This window comes from Dipodomys merriami, unplaced genomic scaffold, assembly GCF_024711535.1.
Source record: "Dipodomys merriami isolate MVZ:Mamm:240054 unplaced genomic scaffold, mDipMer1.0.p SCAF_416, whole genome shotgun sequence".
In the NCBI taxonomy this organism is placed as follows: domain Eukaryota; kingdom Metazoa; phylum Chordata; class Mammalia; order Rodentia; family Heteromyidae; genus Dipodomys; species Dipodomys merriami.
Genome location: NW_027205782.1, coordinates 317,777 through 331,820, shown reverse-complemented (window position 1 = coordinate 331,820; position 14,044 = coordinate 317,777). Strand labels below are relative to the sequence as shown.

General features: G+C 37.2%; 1 protein-coding gene and 1 non-coding gene across 3 annotated transcripts in view; one reads left to right on the top strand and one right to left on the bottom strand.

Moving 5' to 3' along the window:
* Positions 1 to 14,044, bottom strand: part of LOC138807208 (DNA mismatch repair protein Msh3-like) — a 173,953-nt gene that overhangs the window by 82,708 nt on the left and 77,201 nt on the right. For both annotated transcript variants that reach the window (XM_069992792.1, XM_069992793.1), the window contains exons 14-16: positions 9,313 to 9,500; positions 6,906 to 7,074; positions 3,033 to 3,097 (exon numbers count right to left, since the gene is read on the bottom strand). In XM_069992792.1, the coding sequence (XP_069848893.1) occupies positions 3,033 to 3,097; positions 6,906 to 7,074; positions 9,313 to 9,500 (422 nt within the window). The remainder of the gene's footprint in view (positions 1 to 3,032; positions 3,098 to 6,905; positions 7,075 to 9,312; positions 9,501 to 14,044) is intronic.
* Positions 11,141 to 11,247, top strand: LOC138807219 (U6 spliceosomal RNA). The gene has a single exon (XR_011366089.1). It is a non-coding gene; the product is annotated as a U6 spliceosomal RNA (small nuclear RNA).

The following is a 14,044-nucleotide window of genomic DNA, read 5'->3' as shown; positions in this document are numbered from 1 at the left end:
AGCCCTGACTGGGAAGAAATACCACACACTCCTCCTCTGGTCTTGAGTGGGAGCTCTACTTCCACATCAAGAATTTTCAGGAAACAATGAGGGCTGATAAGGGAATATACAGCAAGGCCTCAATCTCTTTTTTTTTTTTAATGGTAAAGGTGATATACAGAGGGGACACAGTTATATAGGTCAGATAATGAGTACATTCCTTATTGAACCTCTTCCCTCATTTTCTCCCAGTTTTTTTCCCTCTTGACTCCACTCCTCCAGCAGTTGTATACTTCATTCTCAGCACAGTGTCTAGTGAGTATCACTGCTGTATTAGCTCACCCTTGATCCCACCATTTCTGTGCTTCCCCTTATCTTCCCCCAAACAGATAAACTTACATACAAAAGAACAGAAATCAAAAACATCAACAAAGGGGGAAGGAAAAAATACACAAAAGTAAAATTTTAAAAATAATCTCTTGTTTCCATTTCTTGGAGTTTATTGAGCCTTTGTGATTCTCTCCTAAGAATATCCTCCTTTGTTTAGAATCCTGTTTATCATGTCCAAGTGTAATTTTTTTGCCTTTTACCATCCATTGTGTGTTCAATTTATAGGCACATTCTATTTACTACAAATGAGAGGGAAACCATGCAACCTACGTGTCTTTGGGTTTGGCTTACTTTGGCTTAATATAATTCTTCCTTACAAATGGGCAGTATCATTATTTCTGATGGAAGCATATAATTCCATTGTATATATATATCACATTTTCTTCATGCATCCATCCACTGAGGAACATCTGAGTTGATTCCATAGATTAGCTATGGTAAACAATACTGAATGTAAATTTGTTCAACCACTATGGAAAGCAGTATGGAGGTTCCTGAAAACACTAAACATAGCAATTCCACTGCTGGGCATTTATCCAATTTACCACAAACCAGACCACACTAAAGCTACCAGCACAACCATGTTCACTGCAGTATTGTTTACTAAAGCCTCAATCTTGCCACTTACAAGCTCTTGTGACTTTGGACAAATAGAAAGGACTCAGACTCTCTCTCTCTCTCTCTCTCTCTCTCTCTCTCTCTCTATATATATATATATATATATACATATACATATATATGTATGTATATGTGTGTGTGTGTGTGTGTGTGTGTATACACATATATCCCTGTTGTCATGTTTAAAGCAGGGATTGCAGTAGTACTTACTTCCCAGGTACTAGGGAGAGGGTCACACAGAGTGTTTAGCACAGTACTTAGTTATAAGTACTCAGCAAGTATCAAGTGTAGTAGCTACTACTGTTGCTGCTACTATAGGTCAATAAGAAGAAAAGTCAAGGTCTCACCTTCGTTTGTTCCCCTCCTATAATACACTACCATATTAATTTAATCCAGCAAGCTACCAGACACTCAAAACCTGATTGATAATCTTTCAACCAATCCTTGTGTCAAGGCTTTAATGTCCAAACAGACAAAATACAATGAAACTTCTCCACAGCATCTTATTTGTTCATCTAATTTACATAAGGGAATGTCAAAAAGACTCTGGCACTGATTTGTGCCTTGCTTATTGCTTTCCAATTACATTATCCAGAGTTTTGTGTGAATATATTTATTATGGCTTTTTCTTCTGGCAAAAGCCATTGTGTAAGACATTTCCATTACTGTTCTAGAGTAAGGTAATTTTAATAATGCCTCTTTGTATTTCCATTTATTAGCTATACTATAGCTAATAAAAAGCAGGTAAGGGAAAAGATGGCTGCCAAGAGAGAAAACATACCCTAAAATCAACAGTACAACTTCTAGCAGTAAAAAAAGATAGCATTAGAGCAAAGTAACCCACACTATGCCCTCAGTGTCTGTTGCTATCGTAATAGGGAATAAACAATTTTTGCTTTTAGTTAAAACAGCAACAAAAAAATAATAACCATTTAGGGGGAAAACAATGGAGGGGGTAACAATGTTCAAGAGGAAGTGTACTCATTACCTCACTCATGTAACTGTAACCCTCTGTATAGTATCTTTACAATAAAAAATTAAAAAATAATAATAATAATAACCATTCACACATCATGTCAAACTTTCCCTCCATCCCTATCACAGAGTTCCTTCACACCTTCACCAGCTACTTATCTCTCTGAAGTTATCTTAGGCAAATGAAACATCTTTATCTTATTCACATAAACATATAACTAATAGCACTAATAAGTGTTCTAAAAGTGTACTTCTCACAGCAGTACACAATCTTCTGACCATGCTGCTTTAGAGTCCCCTCTAGAGGAGTAATGCTAATCAAGGAAGAAAAGGCAGTCTCAATGTGCTTCTCTAATATTTTTATTAATTTATGTGTATCAGTTAATGATAAGTTACAAAAGTAACATTCTAGTCAGGCATGGAAGCACAGCTCTGTAATCTCAGCACTTGAGAGGCTGAGGTAGGAGGATTATCACTTGAAGGCTAACCTTCAACTTGTTTCTAAACAAATATTTTTAAAGGGGCTCAGTGTTAGCCTGGCATGCACAATGCCCTAGGTTCAGGCCTTAGTATTACAAGATTTTTTTTTTTAAGTGAAGACTATTATAACTGTGTGCCAGGAAAGCACTAACTACAAAGAAATGTGAAGTTCACTGAGGTAGAAAATGAAATTTCAGTTTCTTAAAAGAAATGTCAGGCCCAGCATTCATCAAATGGCTCAGCAACCAAATTAATCTCACACTGAAAGATCCCTCAGTGATTTTTTTTTTCCTTGTATACACTGAACTATAGGGGTAACAGCAAAAATTTACAAAACAGGAAAACAAATGTATAAAACTGAGATGTACTTTTAGAAATATTTTTAAGTCATTGATATAGGATTAAATTTGATGTCTTAAATCTGATATGATTAACTCACTGATGTCCTCTGTTTAAAACTCGATAAGAAAATCAAACAGAAAATAAAATTGCTTTACCTTCAAAAACGTGGCTATTATCAATCCAGTAGCACATGAGTATACAAATGTCATAATTCATATTAGAAACAAAAAAAAGGACTTGAAACATACCTTCCAACCTTAACCCAATCCGTCGGTATGCAAGATATAGCGGAGTTCTTTATTTCAATCATAAACTAAAAGAAACAGAAATGAACATTTAGACATTTACGTAAGTAATCATTACATTTTTGAAAACTTCCTCAAAATTTTGATATAGCAATTAACATGATCATAAACACTCTAAATAAATGTAACTTTGTTTACATATGGCAGCAGAGCCAAATCTCATTAATCTAGGTCCCAATACTTATGAACTTACATTCAGTAATAAATTCATTATAAAGGATATTAACATGGGGCTTGAGTTCATGCTTATGATTGTCATGTGCATATTTTAATGGTGATTTTTCATTAGCAATCTCTAATTTATTAGTATCTACTTATCTTAAGACTTCTATTACTCAGACCAGTTTACAATCTTACCCACATAAAAATTTAAAATATTAATTATAAAATGTAACACCAGTTTGAGATATATGGCCCTTGCTCTATTCTGAGCAGAAGGTCCTTTTTGTAATTGTTTTTCAATAAGAAATCTGAATTATTTAAAAGTATCCATAAAGAAAGCCTTGATATCGCCGATAAGAAAATATTTTTCTTCATATGAAAAGAAATAAGTTGCACTTAAAGAAACCCTATCTTTAGAAATCAACAGTGTTGTACACACAAGCTTCTCTGCAATCAGCCAGGAGATGAGTGAACTCAAGCTCTTCCATTCTGTTTTTCATTTTTAGCACTAGCTATACATCATTTTGGGACTCTCATCTTGTAAAATTGCAAAAAAAAATAAAATACAGCACTCTGTTGAAATAAACTTTAAAAATTGGTTCTATACAGAATGGGATCCAGAAGCTCCTCGGAGATGGTTATGGGAATTCTTTTTTACATTTATACATTTTTTACATTTATACATTTATATGATATGCATATAACCTTGGGAATAACATTTTATACTACTAGTAGTATCAATCTCCTTATGAGTTTGATTTTCCTTTCATATAAACACTGACGTTTTTACATTAATGGCTAATTTTAAGAATTTTCATCTTTAGCAAAAATTTCAGAATTAACGATGTCCTTGGCTATAGAAAGGTATAAACATAGCAATAAATCTGCTGTACTCAATGACATAGTTAAGAGTGACAAAGGGAAGTGGAAAAATGGGGGACTGGAGCTACCCCAGCACTTCTTACATCACCAGAAATCTGAAACAAAATATCAGGTATGGGCTGGGTGTGGTGGCTCATGCATGTAATCAGGAGAATCAAGTATAGGCAAAAAGTTTAATGAGACCTCTATGTCAATCAACAAGTTGAGAGTGGTAGCAATGATCTTGTCATGACAGCTATGTGAGAGCCATAGGCAGGAGGGCTGTGATCTGAGGCCAACCCTATCCAAAAAATAATAACTAAAGCAAAACAGTCTGCATGCATGGCTCAAGTACTAAAGCACCTACGTAGCAAACAGAAGGCCCCAAGTTCAAACCCCATTACTGCCCAAAAGCAAAAGTTAATAATAATCAAGTGTATGACTCTATGAAGAAGAGAGTGGCATAGGAAGGCACAGGAGTGCAAAAGGAAGCAGTAGACAGAGACCAGGTGGTATACAGAAATAATTGAAATGAAGCAAAGGACTCTAATACCAGGTGCTGAGCCAATGGCAGGGAATGGGCAGAGTTCCCTTAAGCAGGTCTTGAAGCAAAAGGAAAGCCCATAAGGCTCCATAAACACCATCCTGCACTCTGCAAAAATGTCATTTGCAATGGGAATCTATGATCTTTGCAGCAAGTAGAACTAAAGAAGGGGCCCCATGCAGTTCCTGGCTTGCTCCCTAATGTCCTGGCAGACAATTACCTTGAGAAAGGTCTTGCAGTTAGATCTTTCCACTGAAGATAGGAAAAACTTCTGTGCTTTGGTATCTTCAAATCCCAAAGCCCATCCCATCCACTGGTTAGTAAGCCACCACCCTGAGAAGTCCATGTGAGTCCTGTTAGCTTTTGTGACATGGAAGCACTTATGGAGAGAGGTCTACGTGGGGAAGTGAGATCTGCACTACACAGGAAGGGGAGCTTGACAGTAGTGTGTGAAGAAGGGCAGGGTAGCTAGGAGACAGACTGTGATCAAGACACTGAGAGTCGCATGGTATGCATGCCTACCTGCCAGAGCACCCTGCCTCCCCTCTGACTGCTTTCTACACTCAAGGAGCCCAAAGACCCCTGGAAAGGCAGCTGCTTACTCAGGGTATGTACATGCCCACACAGACAAGGCACCTCCAATGCGCTGACATTCATCCCTGCATGCTTGGGCTCAGCTGTCATGGAGTAGGCACTGTGAGTGAACACTGGCAGACAAGAGAACAGGCAGTGGTCACAGAAGTGTCTGTGTCCTGGAGGGAAAGGTGGATGGAACTCCCCGTGTAAACAACCCTGTTTGGTGTAATCTGTTTGGTCTTCAGAGAGAAAAGAACTCACTGTTACCCAAGTGAACTGCAAAACAGCAGGCCTAGGAAAAGAGGGAGCATCTCCATCCTCTATCTTCTCAGGAAAGAAAAAATATGAATGGGTCTTTTGACTTTTTTTTATCTCCCTATTGCTTAGATTTTTTTTTACCTTGTTCTGTATTTGTTGTATTGGGTATTTCCTGTTATTTCTTATACCTACCTTTCTTATTTCTTAGCCTATCTTTTTTCTTATTTCCTTTGGTCATTCCCCTTCCTTTTAGTATTAGTTTATGAATTTTATTAATTTATGAATTTTTTAATCCTAGTTTATTCTCTAGCTCCTTTCCTTTCAAGAGCATAGTTGATGCTTAGAAGATAAACATATAAATACTGTCAAGTCTAGGGTTTCTTCTCTTTTATTTGGTAGTATAAGGGTTTGAACTTAGAGCTTTGCATTTGCAGGACAAAGGCTCTGCCATTTGAACCACACTTTCAGCCTTCTTGTATGTGAGCTTTACAAAAGAGTCTTTGCCTGAATCAACAATCCTCCTACCAATGAGTTTCTTTTCACAAAGCTGAAACCACATACTCAACACCACACATAGCTTATCTGTTGAGAGGGGACTTCAATCTGCAGCTCTTCTGATCTCATGCTTTCTTGAACAGCTGGGATTACAGGCATGAGACACCACATAGGCCTATGTTTGGCTAGTATTGTTTATTAACTAGTAATTATACTCTCAACTTCAAGGGTAAGGGCTGTATTTAATCACTATGTGATCCAAGAGAATAGATATGGTTATCATTTCATCATCCATAAGTCAGGACCAAAGTCTAACTTCTCGTTCCTGGATTCTGAGCGAGTGAAGTTTCTAAGTTACTATTCGTAAAAAAAGTTTTCTGAAAGAGGGCTGGGAAGGTGGCTCAGTGGTAGAGTGCTTGCCTTGCATGCATGAGGCCCTGGGTTCGATTGCTCAGCACCATACAAGCAGAAAAAACTGGAAGTGGGGCTGTGGCTCAAATGGTAGAGCACTAGCCTTGAGCTGAAGAGCTGAGGGACAGTGTCCAGGCCCAGAGTTCAGGCCTACGACCAACTAAAAAAAAAAATTCCCTGAAAGAAAATCAAGAGATAACACCATAACACAAGACTTTATCAAGAGATTAATAAAACATCATCCTTAAACTATTTCTTATCCAGGGGTAGGGAGAGGCTCAAGCAGAACATCTGCCTAGTAAGCATAAGTTCAAACCCTACAAAATAAAAAAGAAGAAAAAAATCAAAATGTTTTCTATCAACCATATGAGTTATTACAACATACTTCCAAGGAACAAAACAATTTCAAAATAAAAAGAAGTGATACTAACATACTACTTTTATTTATTTTAAAACAACTTTTGTACTTCAGGCAGGCTGATGCAAAACACAAGTGTGTGTGACATTACCTCCTGTCCTGACACTGTCACATATTGTGCAGAGGGATTTCTTAGTATTCTTCGTATTTCCTGTAAATGTACTTGGATCTTGTCAGTAACTTCTTGAATTTCATCCTTCCTCTTTTTTATCAAAGGGAAATTAGAAAGGTCTTTGAATAATTCAGTTTTATCCCCAGTTCTATTATATGAGAAAACACAAATATATAGTGTGTATTAATTAAACCAGTTAACAAATATATTTTAGAACATGATCAAAGCCCAAAGGGCTAAAAGTCAGAAAAATTATTTTTATGTTTTTTATTGTAAAAATACTGTACAGAGGTGTTACAGTTACATGAATAAGGTAATGAGTACATTTCCTATCAAGCAATGTTGTGTCCTCCTTTGATTTTCCCCTACCATTCCTTCCCACCCACCCTAACTCCTCCCTCCCCGCCCCCAAGTTGTAAAGTTCCTTTTCAACATAGTGTCTTGTACATCTCATTGTTACAATGGCTCAACCTGTACCCTTACTTCAGCATTTTGTTATTTCTCTTCCCCTCCCCAAATTAGAAAGATGTATATACACAATGCAGGGCACCAAGATCAAATACAATGAAAACAGGTGTTATACCATGGGGGAGGAACATATAAGAGAAACAAAAATATCACATAGTACATTTTAAACATGTTAAAAACAATAATGAGAAAGCAAAAAACCACTAAAAAGAAAACACTTGCATTCCTATCTTGGGGTTCATTTCACTTAATATCATATTATATGGTAATATGTACACAGCTTTTGACCTTTGCTGCTTATCCTAGACATAAACTAGTTATTGCAGTTAAGGGAAACCATGGGACCTATGTTTCTTACTCTACTTAATTTTTTTTTCCAAAACTTTCCATTTCCTAACAAATGGGGCAATGTCATTCTTTCTGATGGAGGCATAGAATTCCATTGTATAAATAAGCCACATTTTCTTGATCCATTCATTTACTGAGGGACATCTGGGTTGGTTCCATATCTTAGTTATGGTAAATAATGCTGCAATAAACATAGTTGTGCTGGTAGCTTTAGTATGTTCTTGTTTGTGATTGTTTGGGTAAATGCCCAAAAGTGGGATTGCTGGGTCATAGGGGAGCTCTATGCTCTATGAGCTCTATGAGCTCTATGAGGAACCTCCATATTGCTTTCCAGAGTGGTTGAACAAGTTTACATTCCCACCAACAATGCATTAGGGTTCCCTTTTGGCCACATCCCCTCCAGCATCTGTTGTTATTAGATTTCTTGATTATAGCCATTCTAACTGGGGTGAGGTGGTATCTCAATGTTGTTTTGATTTGCATTTCTTTTATGGCTAGAGAAGTTGAGCATTTCTTCATGTGTCTATTGGCCACTCTTCTTTTCTCTTCAGAGAAGTTTCTCTTTAAGTCTTTAGCCCACGTACTTATCGAGCAGTTTTTTTTTGAGGATTTGTTGTTAGGAAATTTTTTTTTTTTTTTTGTCGGTCGTGGGGCTTGAACTCTGGGCCTGGGCGCTGTCCCTCAGCTCTTCAGCTCAAGGCGAGTGCTCTACCACTTGAGCTACAGCGCCACTTCCAATTTTCTGGTGGTTTATTGGAGATAGGAGTCTCACGGTCTTTCTTGCCCGGGCTGGCTTTGAACCGCGATCCTCAGATCTCAGCCTCCTGAGTAGCTAGGATTACAGGCGTGAGCCACCAACGCCCGGCAGGAAAATTATTTTTAATTCTACTAAATACATATGCCACTAAATACTTATAAGGATATTCCTTAACTTGTAAGAGCTGAAAAAATTTATCCAAGTATCATTTCATTTTGTAAGTTTGTGATTCTTATGATGAAACTAAAATTAAGTATTAATCATTTACTTATCTGGAAAATCTAAAGTAAAAATGTCCATTCTTTTTTCTTTCACAGAGTACGCCTTGGAGGGGTATCATGAACTGACTGCCCTTGAAAGAATATCTTTGTTTTTGCAGATTCTCATAAACATAAGGCACATTATCCATGAAAATCTAGAAGATGAGGACAGCATTACCTGGTGCCCATTTCTGCTACTACAAATAAACTGCTACTGTGTGACTTTGTTTGGGCTTTAACTTTTCATCACTAATACTTTGGAAGTAGTAGATCTGTACTTAATAAGGAAGGGCTGGGTTCACACAGCTAAGTGTCATGCTTAGGACTCATGTAAAACACTTAGTAACCAATTGCATTTCTAATTACTTATGTACTCAAGCAATTCTATCCCTCTTCTAGCAGAGATTAAGAATCTATATATCCAATATCAAATGCACTGATTCATGCATGAAGGGAGAGTCTGTTACTTTCATTCATAGGTGGGAAGGAAGAAGGGAGGGTCTAGCATTTTCAGTAACTTGTAGAAAGGAAGAAAGAAACATCTAGCACTTACTTGGCAGCCTGTTCATTAAGTATTTTTAAGTAATGTTCCACTGGATTCAGGAGTTCAGGAATTTCTAACATAAGTGTCTGGAGCAAGTCTGACTGCACATGGGAATTGACAGAAGGTATTAATGCTTGAAATTCTGACTTCAGTTGATACAGGCTTCTGACAATCAAGAAGAACTCTTGTGTAGAACACTGCAAGTAGAAATATTTTCTTTACATAAACAACACAAGGTACATAAGAATAAAGTTTAATTGTATTAATGAAAATACCATAATGGAAAAAAAGAAAATACCATAATGAAACTCTAAAAATTATTAAAAGGTCTGGGAGCTAGTGGCTCACTCCTGCAATCCTAACTATTCAGAGGGCTTAGATCTGAGGATGGCAGTTGGAAGCCAGCCCAGGGAAGGAAAGGCTGTGAGTCTCTTACCACCAATTAAGCATCAAAAAAGCTAGATGTATGGAGCTGTGGCTTTAGATGGTAAAGCACTAGTGTTGATCAAGAAAGCTCAGGGACAGTGCCCAGGCAGAGTTCAAGCCCCAGGACTGGCACAAAAAAAATTACTAAAAGGGTATCATTTTATTTACTATTGTCTCCTTCTGAGAAAGAATAATACAGAATGAATATGACCTAAGTACATTATAGGTGTGTCTGGAAATACTCCCAATGGCATCACTTTGTACAATTAATATATACCAATAAAAGAACACAAAAAGATTATAATTCAATAAAGAAAATGTTTGTACCATATTAGTTGAAATAAAGTATATAATATTTTAAAGCTATAAGAAAATAATCTGACCCTTCCCCATGGTCTAACCCCTGCTTTCACTGTATTTGGTGTTGGTATAATTTGTGGAGGGGAAGGGAAAAAACAAATCATTTAAATAGGGATACAGGTGGACCCATTGCAACAATGAAATGTACAAGCCATTAGGTCGAAAACGAACTTTACAACTCTGTTGGGGGGGTGAGATGGGAAGGGGAAAGAAAGGAGGAGGCAACAATGCTTGATAAGAAATGTACTCCTCTGTACGGTATTTTCACAATAAAAAAAAAAAGAAAAGAAAAGAATCTGAGCTGAGCAGAATAGCTCAATAGCTATGTACATATGATCATATAAGATGATGTTAAGCAAAATGAACTCCAAGACATGGACACAAGAGGTTTGTCTTTGTTGTTTAATTCTCAATGTAATATGTGATTTATTTTGCTTTTGTGTTCCCCCATATGGTTTATTCCCTATTGTCACTGTGTTTGATTTTGGTACCCTGGGTATTAGGGAAGGGATGGGGAACAACAAAATGGTGAGACAAAGGACAAAGGGGGAACCTATGCTATACTCACAAAACATATGTTGGGAGTGATCTGTACAACTTGAGGGGGCAGGGATTGGAGGGAAGTAAAGAGGGAGAAAAATGAGGGAAGGGGTAGCGAGTTAGACAAGAAATGTAATCACTACCTCACTATGTAACTGTAACCCCTCTGTACATCATCTTGACAATATTTTGAAAAAAAGAATCTGAGCAAGAAATAATAAAGCCAATACTCGTTTGGGATTTTCTTTCTCATTTGAAAATATTTAAAATTTTGAAGGAGAATGATGAAAGGGATGACACTGATCAAGATGCACTGTACTCATTAACCGACTTGTTGAATTGAAACCCCTTTGTACAACTAGTTGAAATAAAAGTACACTGTTTACATTAATTTTGCTATCTAATCCATGTCACAAATATAAAGACCAGTTCTGAAAAAAATATTTGAAGTTCATATGAGAGAAATAGAAAAATCCTCTTTAACAATAAACTCTTATAAATTAGCATGAAAGTGTTCACTTCGGCAGCACATACACTAAAATTGGAACGATACAGAGAAGATTAGCATGGCCCCTGTGCAAGGATGACACGCAAATTCGTGAAGCATTCCATATTTTTATGTATTTTAATGTTTTTTTCTTTCATGCATGTGTTTCTAACGCATTTATAAGATTATCTCTTTGTTGCTTTGTATGTCCCTCCCCCACAGTATAACCCCTGCTTTCACTATATTTGATGTCAGTATAACTTGTGGAGGAGATGGGGAAAAACCAGTTGTTTAAGGATACAGGTGGACCTGTTGCAACAATGAGAAATACAAGTTGTCATGTCCAAAACGAGCTTTACAACGTCGGTGCGGGGGGGGGGGGGGGGGGGGAAGGGGGGGAAGGAGAAGGATTGAGATTGGGGGGGAGGGGGGAGGCTGGGAAGGGATGTGAAGGGTAAACAAAGGAGGAGGCTGCAATGCTTGGTAAGAAATGTACGCATTATCCTGCCCATGTAATTGTAACTCCTCTGTACAGTATGTTCACAAATAAAATAAAATAAAATTTAAAAAAATTAGCATGAAAATGATGAATAACCCAAAAAATAATGACTAAACATATTAAACATACAGCTTATGGAAGAGAGAGAATGTCAAACAGACATGTAAGTAGCTATATACATATGGAAAGACAAGCACATTAAAACTACAAAATAGTTATTTGGGTTTTTTAATTTGTTTTAATTTTATTGTAGAGATGCTGTACAGAGGGGTTAGTTACATAAGTAAGGTAATGAGTAAATTTCTTGTCCAGCATTGTTACCTCCGCCTTTGTTTTTCTCCTACTTAACAAAATGTCAAAGATTCAAAAACAGATGTGTGAGAAAAAGCCACTTCTATATACTACTAGTAAATTGGCATATCTTCATAATTTAAAAAATGCACATAGCCTTTGACTAAATCCTACTCTAAAGAATTTATCTGAGCCAAATGTTGGTGGCTCAGGCCACCAGCTACTCAGGAGGGTTAGATCTGAGGATTTCAATTCAAAGCCAGCCCAAGCAGAAAAGTCTTGAAACTCTTATCTCCAATTACCACCAAAAAGCTGGAAGTAGAGCCATGGCTCAAGTGGTAGAGTGCTAACCTTGGGCAAAAAAGCTCAGGGACAGTACACAGGCCCTAAGTTCAAGCCCAGGACCAGCATACACACAAATGATCTGAAAACATACTTCAATAAGAATGAAAAATAAAGTATCTTCTAAATAAAGTGAAGAAGAAAGAAGAAAACAAAGTCACACAGAGTCAGCAAGCAAGACAGCTTCTTTCTCTCAAGAATAACAGAGGCTAAAAGAAAATGGAGTAATACAAATTTCTAAAGAAAAATAATTTATAACCTAGAGTTTTATAGTCTGACAAATTACCAATCAAATGTGCGAATAGGAAAGAAAAAGACATTTCTAGATATCCAAGTTTCAAAACATTATTTCTAACACTCTCTCTCAGGAAGCTTCTTGGGGTTCACTCTGCCAAAATGAAGGATTACAGGAAGAAAACAACATGGGATACAGAGGGCAAGAGGTCAACTCAAGTAATATAAAAGGAATCTAAGATGGTACTTATGTCGGGTATAGAAACCAACCAGGATCAGGCTGGATCAGGTCAGAAGGCTCTCTTCTAGCAGAAAGTACTTGTATACAAAACTGATAGAATTATTTTTTTTGCAAATAAACATATTAACATGAATGTCCCAGTTCAATTAATGATAAGACATATATAGAGAATATATTATATATGCTATATATAGTATTAATTCTAAGAGTATATCCAAAACAATAATTACTGACCATAAGAGAGGAAGGAAGTAAATTAAGAAAGGAAGTTAGGTCAATTAAGAAGTTAGGTCAACTAAAGAAAAGCTGAGTTCAAAGAGTACCTCAAAGTGCCTCTTCTCCAGAAAAGCTGGGAAAGGCACTGCATGCCAACACAGAAAGCTACAGTGGATAAGTGCCTGGAAGGTTCTTAGCCACTAGCCAATGAGTAAAGAACTGGATATAAACATTTTCAATATAATTTTTAAATGACAGGCTTCTGTGATTATTGTAATTTGGGAGACAAGAAAGGGATGTGTTTTTCCAGGCTTAGCCATGATGCAAAAATCACGTCAGCAACAGGAACAAGGTGAAAACCAGGAGTGTAATGAAGCTCTTAGTGTGCAAGCAGGGTTTTCTTTTGGGTGTTTTGTTTTGTTTTGTTGTTGTTGTTGTTGTTGTTGGTAACAGGGCTTGAACTAAGGGCCTGGGCACTGTCCCTGAGCCTCTTTGTGCTCAAGGCTATCTGTCACTCTACTATTTGAGCCACAGCATCACTTCTGATTTTTGAGTGGTTAACTGGAGATAAGAGTCTCAAGGGGACTTTTCTGACCAGGCTGGCTTCAAACCACAGTCCTCAGATCTCAACCTCCTGAGTAGCTAGGATTCCAGGTGTGAGCCACCACCACCCAGCCAGGCAGGTTTTTAAGTGAAAGAACTCAAAGGAACTATAACAAAAGCAGAATGTAAAGTTACAAGACCCTCAGCACCTTTGCATTGAGATGGCTGCTCTGGATTCTCTGTGTTCAATCTCAATTCCAGTAGCAAACTTCTCTATAAGAACACTTCAGATCAGATCTGTAAGTGTAGGGTGTAGGGCAATGTTATCAGTGCACTAGAAGGACCACAGCCTAAGAGCTACACTGAAAATGAAGCTTTCAAGCTTAGTTCAGCCTGGCTAAGGAATAATCTCTACCCACAAGATTCTGAAAACACTCCCCTCTCAACACTGGCAAAGTGCTATTATCTAAGTATATTCACCAACCATACTTACTTCCTTACAAAGCAGTTTTCAGATAAGTTAGTATGGATTCCTGGCACTACTTCCTAAGATTTGAATGTA